Here is a 23508-nt window from a genome sequence, read left to right on the forward strand (position 1 = left end):
AACAAAGCAGCACTGGTTGTGGGTGTGAGGAGCTTTCTGAGAAACAAATAAATAAAATATATTTCTACCACGATGGAAAATACAGATTGCTGCTTGGTGAAGAGAGGAGGCCTTTGCAAGACTTAGGAGTGATTGAGAGAGGGCCTGGTCTTGGACTCACCGAGTCTCCTGAAAGTGTGGATGCCTTAAATCACATTGAAAGATGAAAGCATCATTCTTAAAGTTGTTCATTAAAATATACCTTCAAAGCCAAGGACATTACAGCAGGAATTCTGAGAACTTTTAGAAACTTAGGTAGTATGTATGCTACTCTGTTCAGACAGTGATTGTCAGTAAGAAGTCTGGATCAGGATGCCTGAAAGCTAAACATATAGATGTCTGGGTCTCATCTAGGAAGGTTTCAGGCAGCTGGAATAAAATATGGGAAAACCTCAAAGCAATTCTTCAACTTCTACCTGGTAGAAAAATCTTAAAATAAGCAAGAAAACAGAAAATTGGATGGCAAGTGTAATTTAAAGCTGGGCACCTTGTAAGACACTTGCGAGAAAGAGAATATTCAGGATTCCTCAGGCTGTGAACAGCAGACACACAGCAGCTGTCCACATGAGCTGCTCTGCTTTTCCTTCTGTGTCTCAGTTCTCTTCCTAGGGCCCCAGTGTAGGTGAGAGAGGGTTCATATATAACACACCTTCCTCTCCTCTGCTGACCACTTTATACCTCCTCCCATTGATCCCCTGTGGGCTGCCTCATTCTTCCACTAGAACCCTGCTGCCCCATACCTGCCATGGCTGGCCCCTGCTCTGTTGGGTCTCTTCCCTCTATGACCTCCCGAGTATTTTCCCCAAATCACAACAGCACTCAAATTTGTCTTGAGACTGATGTGTGTGTGTGTGTGTGTGTGTGTGTGTGTGTGTGTGAGAGAGAGAGAGAGAGAGAGAGAGAGAGAGAGAGAACCAGAGAGCCAGAGAGAGACAGAGATAGAGAGAGAGGGATGGGGGCAGCAAAGATACCATGCAAAGCCTGTATGACACTATGGCTATGTATGCACACATTAAGGACTGCCATGTCTTGTTGAATGGACCCTACTATATTCTATAATGTCCCCGTTGCCTTACAGTATCTGATAACCTGATAATTCACGTAGCTACCACCTGTTCTTTCAGGATCTGTTTGGTATACCTGTCTCCTACCTTTGACCTATCTCTGTCTTTTCCAGCATGTCCACACTGGGAGCAGATACTACCCCCCCCCCCCCCCCCCCCCCCAAAGAAACTGCACAGTCTTCCAGCATGCAGAGTGGAGGTCTTGGCCTAAGTGTGGCAAACAGGATAAAGCTTTCAGTCAGGAAGGAAAGGCCACTGGCTTAGAACTTTTATGTGTTTGGGGTGGGGCCAGGGTGAGCTTGTGAGGCTCGGATATTACCCTGGCACCAAGGGAGGAAGTACCCAGGCTTTCTAATCAGCTTCTCTAGATAAGGAGCCAAAGAGGAAGGCGACCGGTGAAGCTTAAAAGCCACCAGTGGTTAGAGGTCAGAAAGTGGCGTCAGATGCTGTATTACTCAGCACATAATTGGGTTATGGCTTTTAAATCAGTCTCAAGATCTTGGTTAAATAATGCATTTTAGACGTTTTTTTTTTTAATTTAGCAAAATTATTCATAAGGTGAATTCAACTCATTACTTTTATGAATGTTCATTTATTCCTTGCTCTATTTCCCATGTTAGCTTGCCTTGAGAATGACAATTTCATTTTATCTCCAACACTGAATTACTATTTAAACCCCCTTTAAAAAAATCTAATGCCCAACATTGCAAATAGGTTTTTTTACTGATTGCTCTTGGTATACAATATTCACATCTTTAGATATTAGACATTGTATTTTCAAGCAGCAGCATATCAATTACATGAATTAAAAAATTGTACATTACTATAAATTATTCTCTCCCATCTCTGTCCGATTTTTTTCCGTATGTTCTTCCAGCCTGCTCGATTGCCCCTCACAGACAGTCTCTCTTCATACTTTTACTCCTGGTAGATGGTACCTGGTATTCTGCTGGCTCAGTGGCAGATTCTGGGAGCAGTGTCTGTAGCTCTGGTCTAATCCCAAACTTACTGAGACCTTATGGCTCCAGTCTTGGAATTGGGGTCTTCTCAGAAATCTTGCTTCTCCCCAGTTCTGAAATATCTCCAACACATTTACCAGGACGGTGTCCTGCAGTCCACTTAGTAACATAAAATATCGCAGTTCTGTTTCCGGGGCCTCAATGGGTCTTCACGAGAGCTCTGAGAAGACAGGCTTCCTTGTTCCTTGTTCTTTTTGCAGAGGTTGCATCCTTCATGTAAAAGAGTTTGTGTGGTGTTGTGTGCCTGGACCCTTAGGAACAAGCTTTGTCCAGCTTTGCTATCTGCTGTCATTCTTACTCGTAAACACCCAGCAGAGTCCATGGAGGAGTCTTGGTGGGTATAAACTCTACCGTGGGTTTGTAATTCTCAGGGGTTTTACATTTCCACCCTCACCCACAAGTGGCCATTAGAGCTGCAGTGTGACAATGTTGTCTACTTGGAGGTGAAACATGAGGTAATAATCATATCCCACCTCTCTTCCAATCAGACATTTCTCTTCAAATTCCAGGAACTATTCCCCAAACCTTCCCTTGAAAGGGTATCGTTCTATGTCAGTGTCTCTCTTTTTCTCTCTACCCCTCTCTCCAAGCTGATGCATTCATCTTCATCTCAAGACACAACTCCTGATTTGATTTCCAAAAGAAAATTTATTTTCCAAATTGATATAGAAATATTCCCCCTCCTTGGCCCCTGTCCGTGCCCCAATATACAATTGTGTGATTTCTTCTGTAAGATTCATCTTTGGTGAATAAGCATCTTTTGTTGAATAGCCCCACTTGGCTCCTGGTCCTGTGACCGGCAGAACCTCCCATTCATGCCTGTTCAGTATGTTCTGCTTGAGGCAGCTTCTTAGCCAGGAGCTCATTCCAGAAAGCCACTTCCTCCCCTTTCAGTCTCTGAGCTTGCTGGGTGGTGGCACCAATCTGCAGATATCCTTCCTTCTGGTCATACTCTGGCCAATGGGGCAGCCCTTCGCCATTAGGGTTCCTGGGAATGGAATCAAATGGAATCTCTCAAGACTTCTATGTGGTCCTCTATCCCTCTGAGGTTTGAATGGATGCCTGGCTTATCTCAGTAGAGAGGCTGACAACCTCCATAGAAAGAGAGCTCACATCTTTTGGGGCAGGCCATCCGGTTCTAGAAAACTCTCATTGCAGAGCACTATCGTCACACAAAATGGTCACAGCTTTCATCACCGAGACTTGAGAAGTCATCCTTCCCAAAAGGTATGCCTGACTACACCCTGTCCACCCTTTCCATATTTGCCACCAGCCTCACCCATTTTCAGCAAAGTTGGCCCAGAATTTCATCACCATCTTGCTGAGGTTGGTCTCCTCCTCTGAGGCGCCCTCTGTGGGGAAGGGGGAAACAAAGTTTTGCTGTTGGAAGTGTGAAACAGATGTAGCTTCATCTGAGAACTTGTTAGAAAGGCAGAACCAGGTGCCCAGTCCTCAGCCACTTAGTCAAACGTTCCATTGTTGGAAGATCCTGGCTAATTGCTGTGCAAGTTCAGGGGTACGGGCGAGAGACTGATCTGTGACCCAGCAGTGGGAATGTGTGTGTACCATGAGCCAGCTGCCTCTGTTGTCTGTGTTCATCTGCCTTCCTCTCCATCCTTGGGGTCAAAATGTCATATTCCAGAGTATCTGTTTGTTTTGGAGAATTGCTCTGGGTCCTTTTTCAATCACTCTCACACAGTATTATTATCAATAGACTATAAAAGGTACAGAACCACAAAGGATTAAGGAGTAGTCCAGCCGGGAAATGCCCATAAGGATCCAAGAGGTGGGGTCATGAGCTTATGCAAATGCTGAGAGTTAAGGCACTAAAGACATCTGTGAAAGGCTTTTTTTTTTTTTTTTTAAAGCACATTATTGGGCTGGAGAGACAGCTTAGCGGGTCAAGGCATTTGCCACCAAATATCAGAATCTGAGTTGTACTCCTGGGACTCATAGTAGATGATAAGGAACTTTTTCCTCAAGTTCTCTGATCTCATGCATGCACAGGCATGCACACACACATTAAAAATTAATTATAATGTTATTAAGTATATCATAGAATCCTTGGGAAGATGTCAGCCAACCTCCCCAGGAAGGGGAAATAGACTAGATAGTTACAGAAGGATGAAGGTAAGGAGGGGCTGGAATGGGAGGATCCAGTAAAGAGAGGGAGGCAAGAGGGGAATGAGGAGGGGAGTATGGGGAGAGACAGTTAATCAAGGGCCATTTGAGGGGTAGAATGGAAACCTAATACAGTCACAGCTTCCTAAAATATATATATATATATATATATATATATATATATATATATATATATACATATGAAGTCAACCTAAATGAAATTGCTGAAAAGTAAGCGGGGAGACAGAACCCCAACTGGCCATCTCTGGTCATTAAATGAAGCTTCCCAAAGATTGCTCTCCACAGATTGATGGAGTCCCCACTACTGAAGACAATACCTACACAACTCATTGAACATGGAGAAGTTGATCAGGGACCTATATAGAGCCTTCGCCCCTACATACTAGTGTCTTTGGTACAGGAATGTACTCTGCACACTTCCAAAGGAGCAATGTACACACCAAACCAGCCACACACCCTTTGATCTTCAGTGATGCCCTGCCTTCAAGATGGCACAAAGCTTGTGGAGGTAACCATCAATAGAGAAGGAACCCATACCTAACACTGCTTGAATGACCAAGAACCAGAGACTAGATAGCCCAAGGTCCTAGGAAAAGACAAGTACTAACTGCGGTAAAACCATTAATAAATAAATAAAATAATTAAAAATGTAGCAACAAACTGACTCCTAATGGCATTCTGCTATCCTCCTACATCAGTGCCTTGCTCAGCGACCGTCAAAGATGCTTCCTCCTGCAGAAGATGAGAGCAAAGTCAGAAACCTAGCAGAGGGTGTTCCGGAATGCTCAGCCTTAAATGGGTTGTCTCCATCAAATTCCTCTTCTTAGGATTCAGGGAACAAATACACTGAAGAGGAAGTAGAAGGAGTGTAAGAGCTGGAAGGGATAGAGGACACCAAGGAAACAAGGCCCTCTAAATCAACATGATCAAAACTCCTATGAATTCATGGAGACTGAGGCGGCTCTCACCTGGACCTGCACCAGATGGAATCCTAGCTCTGAAAGAAGCGGACACATGTCCCGTCCCTAACCCAGAAGCCATCTCCAATTGATTGCAAGCCTCTCTACTTACAAGTGAAAATTTTGTTTCCTCCAAAGGAGTTTCACTGGGTAAACAAACTAGTCTTAAGGGTCGGCTACAAGCCTGGCAGTAAACAACCAACAGAAAATATACTCAATGGCATCTTTGGAGGTTCATTGTCTTATAACCTTATTTCAGGGCTCTTCCTTTATTTAGAAAACACTGTCTGATTTTCAATATACTTTAAAGTTATTTGTATATATATATATATATATATATATATATATATATATATATATATATTTCTTTTTCCTCTACCCTACAGGTCACTTGCATAAATATTATGGCTTCCAGTTTAGTGCTTTAATGGAATTCCTGAGTGTGTGAATGAGTGGGTATCTGTTTCTTATACCTTTTCCTGGGCTCTTTTCCTTTTGTTTGTCTTTTTTTTTCTCAATGTGTTAGTTTTTGTTTTGTTATATTTATTTGACAAGCTTATTTGTTTTCTACTGAGAGACAGAATGTGAGGATAGGTGGGAGGAATTGGAAGGAGTTGAGGGAGGGGAGAAAGAAATCTATTTTCACTAAAAGGGAATATATATATATATATATATATATATATATATAATAACTAAGTTACATAATTTTGGGGACTATAAATAGATAGATTGATCATCATGTAACAATTCAAAGTCTTATGGGAAAATAAATTGTCGTAATCTAGTACTAGATCCGAGCCTTGGGGGTGGCTCACTCTCTCTTACTAATGCCACAGGTCATGATTCTGAGAATGACCATGGCTGGGACACACGAGCCATCTTTATGTGTTTTTAGGACAGAAGAAAGGTTGGGGACTGCCTAATATAGCTCAGTTCTGCTACAGAGTGCCAGGAGAAACTTGCTGAAACCAAGACTAGAACCCAGTCCTTCTGACTCCCAGATCCCACCCGGTAAAGAGACAATAGCTTTTAGAAATGGCGCTCCAAATACAGAGAAGATTTCATCCCCGTGGTCTCCTAGCACCGTCTTTGGTCTGCTGTTAAGTACGAAGCTTGGGTAATATGCAAACTCATACATGTAGGTAGGAACTCCGGCATCTGAGAAGACACGGGTTTGTGCACAGTTCACGTTACACACCTGGGTGGCACTGAGGTGCCCATCCCTGCAGGAAACTGTTGGTGACTAGCGCAGGACAGAAGCAGCTTTTAGAAAGCCCAGGGGCCTGCTTGGCTTGCGCAGCTGGTTGAGGTGCGCCTGGGGTCAGAGAGTGCAATGCAGGCAGTGAGTGCCTGGATGTGTTCAGTGAGTAGACCGGGTACCTGCTCATTCTCAGAAGATTGGCACCTCCTCATGCTGATCGTGAGCATCCCCAGTGTTTTCCTCAACCACGCAATAAAGGATGACACACATCCAGGTTGTTCATTGGAATATGAGGGGATTTAAATTCAAACACATAGACATATGCACAAAGGCAGAAAAACGCGAAACTTGTGGGACATACTTCACTCACGCTCATTATCTTGTTTCTCGCATTATCTGGGAGTGTCAGGGCCTTATGATAGTACAGTGGAGGAGAAACAGGGACTTCCTGAGGCAAAACAGGGGCTTCCTAAGGGAAGTCAAACTTGCCCATGTCCTCTATTATCTTCTCTCACCAGCAAAGATACCTGTTCAAGCCCAAGAAGAGGACCCCTTTTTTTCTGCTATGTGGATCACGGGAGCCACTTGCTCCTTCATGGCTACCACTCGCTTGCTTGAGCCCCTAGACTGGGGAGTCAGTCACGATCCAGTGGCTATAGTGGGGTTTAGATGTTCACAGAAGAGTGGCCAAGAGGGGAAGTGTCAGAGCACTGCAGCAGCCTTGTGAGGATTTGCCAGAGTCCTTTAAACCAAAAGCTACAGGCACTAACGGATAACATGGAAGTCGGTGATGTACACTTAGGAAGCCATATTCAAGACACCATGGAACCCTAATCTTAATAGGTAGCGAATTTTGTACTACAATTTAGATTACAATGGGTAATCTAAAAACTAGGTAAAATTGTACAGTTGTTAAATGAAATCAAATTATATTGTCATCAACCTAAAGTAGGTTCTATGGGTATAGGGCATCATTCTTGGTAAGCCTCATGGTAGCCACGATGTTTCTCTGTTTGTTTGTTTGTTTGTTGTTGTCTTTTCTTTTTGCAAAGCACACAATAAAAAGAAAGGACTCAAGTATGTAAATACAGAAAACCGTCAAATCAGCTAGAAGAGCCCAAGAGAGTGAGGTAGAAGAATATTCAAAACCAGCGGAAAATAACTGAAGTGACTGGTGTTAATAAGTTTTTGCCTATCACTAATTCCCTTCAATGTGAATTCTCCAACAAAGGGGCATGCAGTGACTGAATGGCCTTTTAAAAGACCTGAGTTTATATGATTTTAAAATAATCTTCCCCAGCCTTTTAAGACATACATAGATTGCGCTTGGAGGAAACTGAGATATCATGCACAAAGAAGAGCCAAAGGAGAAAAGAGATAGTTATAGTTTCCTCACAAATTGAGTTTAAGTAAAAAAAAAAAAAGTATAAAAAGAAAAAATAAACAAATTATATATTGGTGAGAAGTCAGTTCACCAATGGAATATAACAAGGGTAAAACAGATTTAATGCAAAGTACATAAACATATCTAACAAATATTAAAGTATAAGGGGGAAAGAGAGATTATAATACCAAAGCAGTGGTGGACTTCAGTATCCCATTTTCAGCAATGATTAGGTCATATAGACAGAGAATTCCTAACAGAACACTGAACTCGAACAAAGGCTTTAGGCCAAGGGGACATGATGGAACTGTAAAGAACAGCGCTCAGCTTACCCCCAACAGAATGTAACTGTTTCTGAGCCCTCGCAGAACATTTTTGCTGGAATAGAGCACACCCAGGCACAAGAGAATCATGCTTCATTTAGGAAGATCTCTGTGCAGCCTCACACTTAGCCTAAATCGGTGACAGACAAGCCTGGTCCTCACCTCCTCTCCCCCCCCCCCCCCCCCCCCAACCCTTTTCCTGACCCTGAAATTTTATTTCTTTTTTTTTTTTTTTGTAAGAAAGTATTTCATGTAACCCAGGCTTTCGTTGAACTTCCTATGTAGCCAAGGAAGATCTAGTCTTCTTTCAAGTGTTGGAATTCCAAACATGTACCATTAGGTCTGACTTACATGATACTCAGGATTGAATCCAGGGCATCCTGCCTTCTATTCAAGTACTCTATCAACTGGTGTGTGTGCGTGTATATGTGTGTGTGTGTGTGTGTGTGTGTGTGTGTGTTTTGTAGTGTAGTGTAGTGTATGTAGATGTAGCAAGTATATATAGGCTTGTGCTGAGAAATGGGCAAGTCAGAGACTTGTTTTTAAGTCCATGTTCTCCCACTCAACATGAAAGACTCACCTCTGATGCCACGGGACATGAGCACAGATGGGATACCAAAAAATACATCAGCTAACAAATCCAGCAGAAAGTCTCTCTTTTTGACAGGGTCATCCGTTCTTCCTGCATATTTCTCAATGATAGCTGGGATCATATTCTCAGAGATGTTCTAAAATGGATCAGAAAGTGGCTACTCCCTCCGGCAATCAACGAGGCTTCGTCAGAAGGCTAAGAAGACTTCATGACTCATGAACCACTTGGGTCTTGTAGCAAGCCAGCCTGCTATACCAGAGAAGATTTTCTAGATCCACTTGCTGTGTGTCATTAAGTTTAGATGTATGAAATTTGTGTTTTCCCTTTGGCTGTGGTAGAAAAGGTCCCTTTGCCTGGTATCACCTGACAGCTTGGAAACTGTTGTCTAGTGAATGCTATCTCTAGCTGTTTCTAAAGGAAATATGAGAAGTAATGTTCAGTATCTTCCCCTGTTCTGTAGGGAAAAGATACCTTTTGTACCCTAGCAAATAACTTTAGAATAAGCTATACTTAGGTAATGGAATGAAAAAAGACATGGCTCATGAGATTTGCTGGTCAGTAAATGTTTTGTTTTAGATTAGCAGAGCCCAGACTATCTGTTCAGTGATCTGATAACAGAAACCGTGCATCAGAAAAGCAGGAGACCTGCACTTAGTAACTGCTGTAGTGCCCATCTATTTGATATGCCTCCTAACGATGTGATATTAGGCCTCCAGCGTATAAACCTGATGGTCTCTGTTGGTCACGGAATCAGTCTTTTCTGAGTATAAAGCTCTCCAAATAAATCTTTCTCCTGGCATCTTGTCCTGGACCCATGGGGATTTTTGATTGGTGAACAACAAATGTGAGATTTTACCCTGGGGTGCAAAGTGGGAAGAGTAAAAAAGTGAGAGGTGAACCCTAATCATCACTATTCTTTACAGCCATTGAATTTGCCTGTGATTAAAGCAAGTCACTGACATTCCCCAACCAATTCCCATGATTTCCTAGACTCTTACAAGGTCAGAATGGATCTTCCACAAGAGGGAACTGGCCATTTTCTCATCTATTCTGGCTTCAGACAGGAGATTGCCCAACATCTGTTAAACAAACGGTAAAATATTTGTGAATCATAGTAAATTAAGAAGAACCAAATACTCTTAGCCAAACTTTGGGCAGAGTGCAGGGAATCTTATGAAAGAAGGGGGAGATAGTAAGCCCTGGAGAGGACAGGAACTCCACAAGAAGAGCAACAGTACCAAAATATCTGGGCAGGGGAGTCTTTTCTGAGATTGATACTCCAACCAAGGACCATTCATGGATATAACCTAGAACCCCTGCTCAGATGCAGCCCATGGCAGCTCAGTATACAAATGGGTTTCCTAGTAATGGGAACAGGGACTGTCTCTGACATGAACTCAGTGGCTGGCTCTTTGACTACCCCCAAAAGTTTGGCTAAGAGTCTCAGCATCTGCTTTGATACACTGCTGGGCAGAGTCTTTCAGAGGCCCTCTGTGGTAGGTTCCAGTCCTGTTTCCTGTTTTCTCCTTCTTCCAATGTCCATCCCGTTTGTCTTTTTGAGTGAGGGTTGATTGTCTTACCTAGGGACCTCCTTCTTGCTTAGCTTCTTTAGGTGTAAAGATTTTTGTCTGTTTATTCTATATATAGGTCTAGTACCCACTTATAAGTGAGTATATACCGTGTGTGTCTTTCTGCTTCTGGGATACCTCACTCAGGATGATCTTTCCTAGATCACACCATTTGCCTGCAAATTTCATGATTCCCTTGTTTTTAATTGCTGAGTAGTATTCCACTGTGTAAATGTATCCCAATTTATGTATTCATTCCTCCATTGAGGGATATCTGGAGTGTTTCCAGGTTCTGGTTATTACAAATAAAGCTGCTACAAACATGGTTGAACAAAAGTCCTTGTTGCATACTTGAGCATATTTTGGATATGTGCCTAGGAGTGGTTTAGCTGGATCTTGAGGAAGCGCTATTCTTAATTGTCTGAGAAAGTGTCAGACTGATTTCCAAAGTGGTTGTACAAGTTCACATTCCCACTAGCAATGGAGGAGGGTTCCCCTTTCTCCACATCCTCTCCAGCATGTATTGTCCAGCATGTATTGTCACTTGAGTTTTTTGATCTTAGCCATTCTGATGGGTGTAAGGTGAAATCTCAGGATTGTTTTGATTTGTATCTCCCTGATGACTAAAGACAGGACGTTGAGCATTTTTTTAAGTGTTTCTCTGCCATTCTATATTTTCTACAGAGAATTCTCTATTTAGCCTTGAGCCCCTCTTGAGTAGTTTACTTTAGAAAGCCCCCACTTATTAATCCCTCCTCTGCCCCAGATGTAAACTGGCACTTCAAAGGCCTTTTTCATCAGAGACTCTCAAACACATTTACTTGGCAAGTTTTAAGCTCCATTGAACTGTAGTCCTCTGGGTAGATAACGCTTAATGAGAGCAGGGAAGATGCTGGTTGAGCCTGTGTGGAGTGCATCTAAGAGGTCTGGACATTCTCACCGTTGGAATGATCCAGCCAAACTCTTGCTTGTTGATGCCCACAATGTAGGGGACCGTGTTGAAGCTCTTCTCAGCCAGGATCTCTTCAGGTGCCTTTGGCAGCACCACCCCATCCATCACTACAAACAGGGAGACATTGTCCTAAGGAAAATAGAAATACAGTATTTAGGAATATCCTACCATACATTTCAGCCATATCCATTCTTTGCTGGTCTGAGAGATTGCCGAACAAAAAGACCCTTGTAGCTGTGGCAGCATTCCAAACACAATGGCTTAGTCTAAGAGTCTTTAATTTCAGAGCTGTGAGGTAGGCATCAGCAGTGGCAAGGCAGTGGTGGTAGGGAATCAGGGAGATGAAAATTCTCATTTATCAATTAGGGCTGATTGCATGTCTGTCCGTATCTATACTTGAGTGCTTTGGGATATATGGTTGGCTTTGAGAAGTATTAAACTTATCACTTGAGGTGCCTAAACTGAGACCTTGTTCCTATTTAGAGAAATAAAAGACCATAGCAAGCACCACATCCTGCTCCAATGGGATGATAATAGAAAATACCACATGGGCATGATTACTGCCACCTTGGAAAAGCTGAGTCATGAAGGGAGAATGCTCTAAAAGCTGGCAAGAGGAGGTGCCTATTTGAAGGAAGAGGACATGCTGGAAATATGAAGCTGGTCTTTATAATATGTGGAGTGGTATCTTTGCAAGAACACTACAGACAACTGAAGAAAAGAGTGGACCTTTCTAAGCAGTGGGAAGTGACAGAGGAGTTTGCGCACAGGGCTAATCCCAGGAAAGCCACAAAGGCCTGGCCTTGGGGGACTTCTCACGGAGAATACTAAATAGAAGACCACAGAGTGAAATTATTTTTTACATATAATGCATGGCACATTTCTTTAAGTTGATTAAAATGCCATTGTATATGCATGATACATTTTCATTATGCATTCTTTGATAGACAGACATGCGACTCCATTTCTTTGCTATTATGAATAGTGAGGTAATAAATGTAGAAGTGGGCAGGCATGTGTTAGGAATACACACACACACACACACACACACACACACATACACACACACACACATAGCTTTAACAGCCTTGGGTCACTTGAGAAGGGAGTTTCAATTAGGGAATTGTCTAGATCATATTTGCTTGTGAGAATTCTGTGGGAGAACATTTTGTTTGCCTACTGTGAGCAACACCATTCCCTGGGATCAAGTCCTAAGCTAGCTAAGAAAGCCAGCCAGGCATGAACCTAGCATGAGCCAGCAGGCAGCCCTCCTCCATGAATTCAGCTGTACTTATTTTCTTGGCTGAACAGACCTTCGTGATTTCCTGTCTTCCCTGAATGATGGACTGTGGCCTAGAGGTATAAGACAAATAAACCCCCAACTACTTTAGGTCTGAGTGTTTCAATCACAGTAACAGAAAGGAAAGTATAACTGAAATATATGTGGTACCCTACTGGCACTCAGGGCTGTTTTTTTTTATTGTACAGAATAACAAAGAAGATGTATTTATAATTTCACAAAAATGTACTTTTATACTTAATTTGTAGCCTAAATCCATTATTTATCTAAACTCATTACAAATTGTTGATGTTGGAGAAAAAAAATACAAAATTGTTAAAGTCTGTGAGATTTTATGCAAAAATTTTATGAGCATGAATGTATACATTTATTCATAACACGGGAAGCCATGACCAAGGAATAGCAAGCACAACTGGAGGAGCCTTGGATTCTCAACCCTCAAAACAAGTTTTCTTCATTCTTTACTTCTTATAATAGTAACAATTACAAATCTTAAAGTCTTTATGTATTAAGACTTTCACATCTCAATCATACTTGTGAAATAAACTTGTTCACACACATATAATTAGTGTTATGAATTATTTATACCTATTTTGGCTCCATCTTGTCTCTTCTCTCTTCTGAATGTAACTTAGCAATTTTAAGTCTTAAATTAATGGCTGAATATTGTAAAATGAACATTACAAAAAATGCCTATAAAAATACTCCAAAACTTGTCAATTATTTTCTCCCAAATTGCTCTTGTTGCTATTTCAGTGTGCAGAGCTGGTGCATCTCTTATCCCAGCAACAGGAAAATGGTGCTGGGGGAAAAGAAGCATATACCACTACACCAAATGGCTGATGTGCTTAAAATACAAATTAACAACAGGAAAAAAAACCTCAAATAATTTGATGTGCACTTTATGCAATATGGAAAATTTATAAAAAAATGAAGACCTGAAAAATAACTTAATTGTGTGTTTATATATCTCTGTGGGCTGTTTGATTTTGCCATTAGCAGGATAGGAATAGAATGATAAAGACCAGTGCTACTAGATAATAATATTATTCAAGTGCAATAAATTGGTATATGGGCATCTACTTTTTCAGACTCCACTTGTATGATTAGTCTTCTCAGGGCTGTTTTTGTGGATACTGTATCAATGCAGGCAAGGGGATTATACCTCTAGCACTGACTTTTGGGAGGCTGAAGTAGGAGGATCAGAAATGTTTGGCCACATAGTAGGACCCTGTCTCAAAACAAATCAAATCAAATAAAAACAGGGTCAGAGCTCACTGATCATCTACCTCATGCTGAATCATCATCCAGCCTTAGCTGAAACTACCCCTCCTCGGTGACTTCCACATGCTTGTTTCTTCCTTATTGCCTCCACTTCAAGAACCTCCTGCTGCAAGTCTAGGGATGCACAGAGCCATGTCTCAGTGTTTTCTCCCAGCTGAAAATCAGCTCTTGTCACACAGTAAAACCTGACTGAGAGAATCTCATTTGGATCTTAAGGGAATGTCTAGGTCTCCAGGAAGGAGCTTGGAACAAGACTGTAGATGCAGCATAGCAAATGATAGCAGACACAGGCCAGTTCTGGGAGGTGGCAGGGAAGGTGGGAGGAGGGGTTAGGCACTATCTGTGAGTTCCCTGGGTCATGTCTTCAGAACTGAATGTCCTAGGCCACTCTCTGCACAGCTCTAAGCCCTGTGCTCTGAAGACAACTGAGACTCTCAGCCAGCTCTCCCAGCTTCCTGACTGTGGTGGTTCAGTGCAGCCTTCTTCCACTGCGCTGTCTCCATAGTAAGAACGGTAAATGAGAAGGGAGAGATGGGATCTGGGCATAAAGTTGCTGACTGAAAGCACTGTGCTGGGAGTCAGTTAGCACTACCTCTGCACCATTTGCCTATTTTAGCTGGCAAGTGACTTTCCTTAGAGTGTTGGGAAAACCCTTCATTCATAGCTAACTAGAGTTTAATGCCTTTAAGATGCAACACCAGTAATACAGAAAAAGTTTCTGTTCTTTCTCTGGTCTCCATTGAAATCTCGGGCAAAAGGATTCTATGAAAACAAAGGCAGGGATGTATTGAGAACCTTCCCTGTAAAGGATCACCCTTTGAGCTGTGCCCTGGGGTATCAGTTCCACCCACCTGATTCTTATATGGGGTTCTTGAGTCTAAGAACTGGGAGGAGCAGGATGGGGACAGGAAGCAGCATCAAGGAGACAGGTCCACCCAGAGTCAGGGCCCCTGCAGCTCTGGAGGACATATTCATTGCCTATGCCAAGGCAGGACCTGTCCCTCTTATTTATTCTCACTTCCTGAGTTCAGTTTACATGTAATGAAAATATTCAGGATAAAGGTAAGAAAGAAAAATGAGAAACTAGTGACTAGAGGTTGATATGGAATGTTTTTGCAACATGTGGATCCAGCCATGTCATGAGCCTTATGCTCCTGGTGCTTTCTCAGAAAAATTGGAAAGTTCTTCCTTAAGACCCAGCTATACCACTCATGAGTATATACCCAAAGGACATTTGCTCAACTGTGTTTACAGCAGCTTTATTCATGATAACCAGAAACTGGAAATAACATAGATTTCCTTCAACCAAAGGGTACATTTACACAATGGAATACCACTCAGCAATTAAAAACAAAGACATCATGAATTTGCAGGCAAATGGATGGAACTAGAAAAGATTATCCTGAGTGAAGTAACACAGACCCAGAAGGACATGCACGGTACATATTCATTTATAAGTGGATATTAGCCATAACTGTGGGAGAGGGGGTGGGAAGGATAACAGTGATGGAAATCAGCTGTGAGAAAAAGGGGGCTTGGGGAGGTCCAGGAGAGAGAACGGAAGTGTGTGGAGGGCATCTCTGGGAAGTGGGGAGGGTCCTGGGAGTCTATATGAGTGACCTTAGCTGAGACTCCTAGCAGTGGGGGATATGAAGCCTGAAGAGTTCACCTCCTGTGACCAGGTGGGACTTCCAGTGGAGGAAGAAGAACACCAACCAACCAATAAAACCTTCAACTCCAAATCTGTCCTCGCTATAAGCTGTGTAGGGCTAAAGATGGAGCAAGGATTGAAGGAATGGTCATCCAACCACTGGCACCACTTGATATCTGTCCCATGGGAGAGAGACAACCCCTGAGACTATTAATGATACTCTGTTATGTTTGCAGACAGGAGCCTAGATAACCGCCCTTTGAGAGGCTTGATTCACCAGCTGATGGAAACAGATGCAGAGACCCAGAGTCTTGTAGAAGAATAGGAGAAGGACTGAGGAAGCTGGAGGGGTCAAGGACTCCACAAGAAGACCTACAGAATCAACTAACCTGAGCCCATGGGGGATCACAGAGACTGAATCACCAACCAAAAAGCATGTATGGACTGGGCCTAGGCTCCCTACATATATGTAGCAGATGTGCAGCTTGGTCAACATGTGGGTCCCTAACAACTGGAGCAGGGGCCGTCTGTAACTTGGTTACCTGCCTTTGTAATCATTTCCCCTAGCTGGGCTACCTCGTCTGGCCTCAGTGGGAGAGGATGTGCTTAGTCCTGGTACAATTTGATGTGTCAGGTTGGGTTGGAAACCATGAGAGGCCTCCCTGTCTCTGAGAAGAATGGGAGGGGAGAGGAGTGTGTGAGGGTGGGACTGAGAGAATAGGAGAGAGGAGGCTGTGATCGGGCTGTAAAGTGATTAAATAAATAAATTAACAACAACAACAACAAAAAGAATGGCAGAGGACCACTGCTCTAAATTAGCAGGTGTGGATTATGGGCCCCATATTCCTGACAGAATATTATCCCTATTACTAAAGGGAATAATGACATGTGTGGGTTATAGAATCAATATCTGCACCCTTCTTAGCTTTTTCCTGTTTAAATGGGTACAGTGTCTACTGCAATTACTATGTACACACACACACATACACAAACACACCACAGACACACACACTCGGCACACTGTTCTCCAACCTGAATGCCTCTAAAGAGGCCGTTTGCCATGAAGGATAAAGTTCGTTTGGTTTCGGATACCACCTCTGCCACTAACTAAATGCTTGTCCTTGGGTGAGCTACAGAGTCTCCACATTTCAGTTTCTGCGCAGAATCACTGGGTGTCTGTGTGATGTGGACCACAGGAAGGCACGTCAGAACTTGCAGAGCATGTCTGAGCTGTGGGCCAAAAGGCAGTCCTTCTGCGCAGCTATTCGTGCTTTAAGGACTGGTGGAGCATCTCGGCTGCATCCCACAGCCAGAAAAGCCAGTGAGGACCCAAAGGGCAGCTCAGAAAAGGGTGCAGGAGTGCCCTCGTTGGGACTTACTTCAATCACAGCCTGGGTGTTCTTATTGACCAAGTTTCTACCGAAGACCACGCCGCTCTCAGAAATGGCCCTGTGGAAGAGGTTCTTGGCCAAAGGAGACAACACCTCGCATGGGAGAGAAGATTTTTATGTTCACAAGATGTGTGTCATGATTAACATCAAATTGGAAAGGGATCTGGAATCAGTCACCTAGGAGATAAACCTCTGTGCATAGCTGTGGGAGAGTTATCTCAGATTAACTGAGATTGGGAGATGCGTTGTAGCATTCTCATGATCTGTAACTAGCAGCCTGTCCAGTCTCTGGGCTTCCTTTACATGGGAATGATGACTCCCTGAGTCATCAGACCATGCCAAAAGCAACCAGGGAGAAAAACAGTTAAGCCCCAGATGTTTGACCGAGACAAAGGGGGTTGTCCCAGCCTGCATCTCACACTTCTGTCATGGTGCACCTTTCTGCAGATGAAGCCTGTTGTCCTTGGGAAGATACTATACTTGTTTGATTTCCTGACCCATGTTGGAAGACATGGTTTTGAAGATCAGAGGCCCCCAGAGACGTGGGCATCAGTATTCACTTCTGTTCTACATCCTTTCTACCAGTTCCTTGTGACAAGTCAGCTCAGCCTTTGCTGCCATGACTTCCCTGACGTGATAAACTGCGTTCTTAAACTGTGAGTCAAAATAAACCCTTTCTTATGTTGCCTTTGTTGGATATTTTGTTACAACAAGGAGAAAAATATCTAATACTGTGAATCATGACACACTTGTCATTTAGGGTTCCTTCTTCTTTCTTCTATCTCCTGGCTATGCATTTGGTGACCTGATGCTCCATAGATATGAGCCTTGTCACCTATCCTAGCCCAATTGCCAGTTGGTTCTTGTGTTGACATTCACCACGAGTATCTGAGCAGGATATAGCTTGAGTTCAGAGATAGAAACCAAGTGGAAACACACTACAAGTACCTATCAGGACAAATCCAAACTATTGGAAAGACAGTGCCAATAAAAGGCTTGGTTATACCTACCAGTACAAACTGTCTGTTTCTCTGTTGTTCAGAATTTATCCTAAAACTAAAGATCATGGAGGCCTGGGGAAATTTCTCAGAAAGCTCATGCATTTTTCAAACAGTAAAAACTGGAATTAGTTCAAGGTATCAATATAAAACTGAGTAATTAGGATTCATTTTTACAATGCAATGTTATGCAATTATAGAAAGGTGGTAGTACAGAAGAAAAATATTTATGCTGTTACTATATGACAAGAAGCTTTTTTGGACAAAAGAACTAAAAAACAACATAGCTGCATATATAGTAAAAAAGAAAAAATAAATAGATTATAGATGGAGGATAGATAGATGCATGCATGATGAATAGGTAGATATATATCATATAATTATAAATATAATTATGTATATATATAAAATTATGCATACATAATTTTAGGAAAGACTGAAAAAATATGTAACAATAGCCAAGTGACAATCCCTGGGTATGTTGTTATACACGATTTTATTCTTCATTGGGTGTTTTGGATTTCCTTTACTTAAAATTCTTTCCTCTGAGAATTCAAGTATGAAGCCATTGCTGAACTTTGAGGAAGCTATGGTCTCTTACAGCTCCCAGAACATCCTGTAGCTTCCCTCACTGTTTCTACAGCTCAATTCCACCCGCCAGCAAGACACTTCACGTGTCCAGTCTATGCCTGAGACCCACATCTTCCACCCTACCCTTTCCCATTGGATCTTCCATCTCTCCTTCCTCAGTTCATTTCCTCACATCTCTAAGAGAACCTGCTGCTGCCTTCTTAACCTCAGGGAAGCCCCAGTCTGACTCTGCGTCTTAAACTTCCTTAATGTTTAAGATTAGATGTGGCTTCAACCCAAACAAGGACGCTTGATCCAACTCATTGCTCCTCTCTTCTTATTTGTAGTCTATACTCATCACTGCATCTCACGACTTGTTGAGTGAGACCTAAAGTTAAAATGGTTCTGAAGGAGAAAGAGATCAAACAAGTGAGAAAAGAAGCTGGTGGTTTTTACAGCTTGAGAAACTAATAATAATAATAATAATAATAATAATAATAATAATAATAATAATAAATTGAATGGTAAACTTTGGATCAAGAAAGAGTTTGTGATATGACTGAAGCTGTCCAGTCTGATGCTATGCAGCAAACAGAGTCAACCTGAACACAGGCACTGAATGCAAAGGTGTTGTGCTAGACGGGCTGCTTTCCAGCAGGTCTCCCCCACCCCCAGAAGCCATATCAACCCGCAGCAAGAGGTCTGGTGCCAAGAATACTTACAAGAATAGAGACACCCCAACCTCCTGCTGACTCTCCAAAGATGGTCACTGAGCGCGGGTCTCCTCCAAAGTTTGCAATGTTATCCTGGAGCCAACATAGTGCAGCCAGCTGGTCCAAGATGCCCCAGTTCCCAGGGCTGTGTTCATCGCCTGTGCTACAAGATGACAGGGTGGAATGAGGGCAGAGATGTCATGGCACGATTCTCAAGAGCTCAGATGGCCCGGGGAGGTTCAATGAGCTTCTCCAAAGCGGGTCGAACACTGCATCACTGACGCGGGGGTACTCTACTTGCCCGCCATCCCTACAGCATTGCTTTATGTGGGGCTTCACACTCACCTTCAAGCAGCCATGTGCTGCACTGAGGAGCCACAACACAGCCAGTGTTTCCCAAGTAGCGAGAGCACATCCCAGAACAGACAGACAAAATATATGACTATGCCCAGCTCGCAGTGGAAAGAAGGATCAAGCAGATTAGAAGGGAGTATGTCAGCTAGCAGGAAAATACAATGTGGCCAATGTGGGGCTGTAAGGTGGCTCAAGTGGGAAAATCCTATTTGAAGCAGTAACATTGAGGAAGAGTAATAAATGAGCGTAAGGGTTGCACTGGTAAATGCGAAAGGGGTTTTAATCAGAAGCGGTAGGTACAGAGTCCCAGGACCATGGGGCCAGATGTGTGAATGTAAGATGTAGGAGACGCAGGTAGAACAGTGGCTTTTCAGGATCTTCCCTATCGTTGGAAGTGGGGATCACTGGGCAGAGACATGATAGGACCCAGTCATTGTCCCACAGATTACTCAGGCAGCTGGCTGGAGCAGCTATGGTATTAAAGCTGCGGATTTATAACACTAGGTGATTACAGAAACTATACATGTTAGAGACGTAGGACTTTGATTATGGTAATAGCAAAAGATATTAGTGGCTGCACAGTCCAGTGCTGGGTTCTGGTCAGCACTGAGCAATAAAGAACATGAAAAGATGAGGTCAAGCGCAAGGTGATTATGTCACTGGGTGTATCACCCTCAAGTGGGACCTCTGTAGTGCACACAAGACCTTGTTTAGTTCTCCAGCTGTGTTTTGTTGTAAGACAGCAGCACTGCCTCTCATCAGTCGCTTCCTCTCTTCTCACGTGACTCCCTTCTGCATGTAAAAGTCTGATTTCTGTTCCTCTGCCATGTTGCTTCCCAGCCAAGGATTCTCACTACAGGTCTTCTACCTAATATTGGACTTGGAGTCTTCTGAAACATTTTAAATGAATCTATGTGCTGGTATCTACCCAATCTCAGGTATTTGCTTCATTAATAGAAAGTGAACCAAAGCAAAGACTAATATTCAGAGAGGAAAATCTAGTATCTTACCTGAAGAATCCCCAGATGCCCAGGCGGTATTGAATGGTCACCACCACCACGTTTTCATGAGCTGAGAGAACTACTCCATCGTAGCTGGACGCCCCGCCTGACACAAATCCACCTCCATGGATCCACACCATCACCTGGACAATAACACAGCCGCACAGGCAGCAGGCTGTAGACTTGGGGCTACCACTGACTTCATCTGAATTGGTTGCCTGTATCTAGGTTGTGACTTGAGGTCACTGCCCAAACCATACCAGTTCCCAGGAAGGTTACAAAAGGCTGACTTTCTCTCTCTCTTAAATTAATTTATTTTATTTCAGTTTATTCATGTTACACCCCAAGGATGTCCCCTTCCTCCTCTCCTCCAGTCTCCCTTTCCCTCCTTTCCCCTTCCCTTCTCCCTACCCCCCAGAAAAGTGGAGCATCCCTCCCCCAATATGAACCCTCCCGAGCACATCAATCACACCAGGACTGATAACCCAGTCCCATGAAGGCTTACAGAGACTGAGGCTGACTCTCTTTTTTCCAACTTTCCAAGACAAGGCCCAGGATGCCATGCCACTCAATAACCCCACCCTTTCTTCTCTTTTCTCACATTCTTCTAAGACAAGAATGTGGCTCTCCTAGTAAGGGGAACAAGGACTATCTCTGACATGAACTCAATGGTGTGCTCTTTGACCTCCTCCCCCAAGGGAGGAGTAGTCCTGATAGGCCACATAGGAGAACTTTGCAGCCAGTCCTGAAGAGACCTGATAAGCTAGGGTCAGATGAAAGGGGAGGAGGTCCTCCTCTATCAGTGGACTTGGAAAGGGGCAGGCAGGAGATGAGGGAGGGAAGGTGGGATTGAGAGGGAATGAGGGAACAGGACACAGCTGGGATACAAAGTTAATAAAATGTAACTAACATTAAAAAATAATAAAACAAATTTAAAAATAGAATAACAGATAGTGAAGTCAAAAGACTGCTCCTTAAAAAAAAAAAAAAAAAAAAAAAGCCAGCCTTGTTGTTATTGCATAGGGCCTAAATTCTAGCCCCAGCATCCATGTTGGGCAATTCACAACTGCATTGTGCTCTCTAGCTTCAGGGAACCTGGCACCCTTTTCTCACCTCCAGGGGTACTTGCACGTGTACACACACACACACACACACACAGGCTTAAGAAATAAAATATTTTAAAAAATCAAGTTGTTTATTTTACAAGAAGAACATGGTAACCCATTTTATATTCAGCAATGGCAGCAAAGCAGAGGAGACTCTAAGAGGGCATTTGCTGATGAGTCTGAGTGATGTGTCTCTTTAGGAAAGATGATGGAGCAAGATGGTGACCAAGAGCCTCTATTTGGCTCTCCCCATGACACATGAAGTAGTTCAGGTGTTCAAGCACCAAACTATTTTCGTAAGAATTAAGGAAATCTGGGCAGTGCAGGCAGAGTGCTTGTTGTGAGTATATGAAAAAAAAATCACACTGGCAAACGCAGGTAGGGGTTGTAGATTATAACAATCAAGCCAGAGCACCCAGAGTGGAGAGCGGCATCCTCTACAGGGGAACAGAGAGAGATCTAAAGGCAGCTCTTAAACTTGAAACAATGTGAGAGGATGCAAATACTTCGGAAGAGGATTGACATAAGCCTTACAGACCTGAAGGCAGTGACTGAAGGAGGTGTGAAAGAGGGTTGGGAATGGGGCTATCTCTAGATAGACAAAGTGAGAGACTATGTCTCCACCAAACTTGTGCTCTAAAAGCTTCTAAAGGAAAATTTCGAACTGAAATAAAGCTCTGTCGAGGAGTAAGAAGAAAATGTTAATGTGGGTAGAAATAAAAGAGATGGCTCAGAAATTATTATACAAATAAACCCAAATGTTATAATATTATTAATTTGGTGTATAAACCCTTAATATATCTATTACAAAGACTAAATGCAAATTATTTGAGATAATATCTTCGTTAATATGGTGAGCAAGATATAAGCTGATACATGAACAAAGCGTGGTGTGGGGAGGAATAGAGTATAGTGAGAAATTTTTATGACTATATTTCTGCTTTATTTTTGTTTGATCTTTACTATCAAGGTTATATCATAAATGCATATAATAAAAATCTGTATTAATAATCCTCACAGTAGCCACACAAACAAAAATCTGGAGTGGATTAACTACGGGTAATTAGTAAAGAATGAAAATATGCAAGGTAAGATAGCACACAGAACAGTCACGAAGCATTCTCTTCCCTCCTACTTCCTCTCTTACTCCAGTGCTCTCTGATACCCCCACCCTGAATCACACTCAAAATGCTTTCTGGGACTCAAGTTGTCCTGTTGGGCACCTGTGACTCTGTTATTAGCTCTACTAATTAAGGATTTCCATGTTTCCCTGGTGAGTTGTCATAATTAAGGATCCCACTTTTTCATCTACTGGATTAGTTTATCTGATATTACTGTTGACGCTTGAATTTTCTTTTATCTGTGGGTTGTGTCTGGTGCCTTCCTTTTATTTTTATTTTTAACTTTTCTAGACCTCTGCACACTTGTATTTATAGTGCTTTAATAAGACATCATTCACACACACACACACACACACACACACACACACACACACACGTGCTTGTGTGGTCCAAAACTACTGTAAGCCATTTTCTTACATGCACTCTTGAGCTATGCAAGGGCAGGGCAGGCCTCTTAAACAGGTTCCCAATGTCTTTGAAAAGGACACTACTCAGCGTGCTCTAGGTGGTTAAAGATGGTGCATTCTCATATTTTGCTGGCACCAAAATAAGAACTTGCCTTGCTCTTGCTCATTAACTTTTCTAGAAAAGTGGGAAGGGGATGAGGGACCAAAGGCCACTAGCAGTCAAGGATAAAAAACTGTAACTGGACTCATTACAAGCCACTGGGTCACAATGGCATAATAGAACACCATTTGGGAAAGCCTTAACATTTTTTTCTATTGTTATGTAACAAAACACTCAGTTTCTCCAATTTTATAGTCATGCTGTTAATT

The 23508-nt window shown here is 42.6% G+C and overlaps 1 protein-coding gene across 1 annotated transcript; it reads right to left on the reverse strand.

Annotated features, from left to right (window-relative positions):
• Positions 1-2899: 2899 nt before the first annotated feature.
• LOC129686842 (carboxylesterase 1C-like) lies at positions 2900-20645 on the reverse strand. The gene is made up of 9 exons (XM_055620975.1): positions 20515-20645; positions 19160-19313; positions 16858-16962; positions 11232-11372; positions 9722-9802; positions 8712-8859; positions 6232-6381; positions 3402-3474; positions 2900-3110 (listed from the first exon to the last, which is right to left on the reverse strand). Exons 1-9 carry the CDS (start codon positions 20643-20645, stop codon positions 2936-2938), a joined length of 1158 nt encoding a protein of 385 aa, XP_055476950.1. The 3' UTR covers positions 2900-2935.
• Between the last annotated feature and the right edge of the window lie 2863 nt (positions 20646-23508).

This window comes from Psammomys obesus, unplaced genomic scaffold (assembly GCF_907164565.1).
Source record: "Psammomys obesus unplaced genomic scaffold, mPsaObe1.curated_primary_1811, whole genome shotgun sequence".
Lineage (NCBI taxonomy): Eukaryota > Metazoa > Chordata > Mammalia > Rodentia > Muridae > Psammomys > Psammomys obesus.

What these genes read in the sequence shown, in the direction of transcription:
- LOC129686842 (XM_055620975.1), bottom strand. Translation starts at nt 20,645, where the DNA reads ATGGTGTGGATCCATGGAGGTGGATTTGTGTCAGGCGGGGCGTCCAGC. An exon ending in TTGGCTGGATCATTCCAACG is followed by an intron (nt 9,803 to 11,231) that starts GTGAGAATGTCC and finishes TTTGTTTAACAG; the next exon opens with ATGTTGGGCAATCTCCTGTC. An exon ending in AGCTATTGTCTCTTTACCGG is followed by an intron (nt 3,475 to 6,231) that starts GTGGGATCTGGG and finishes CCTTCCCCACAG; the next exon opens with AGGGCGCCTCAGAGGAGGAG.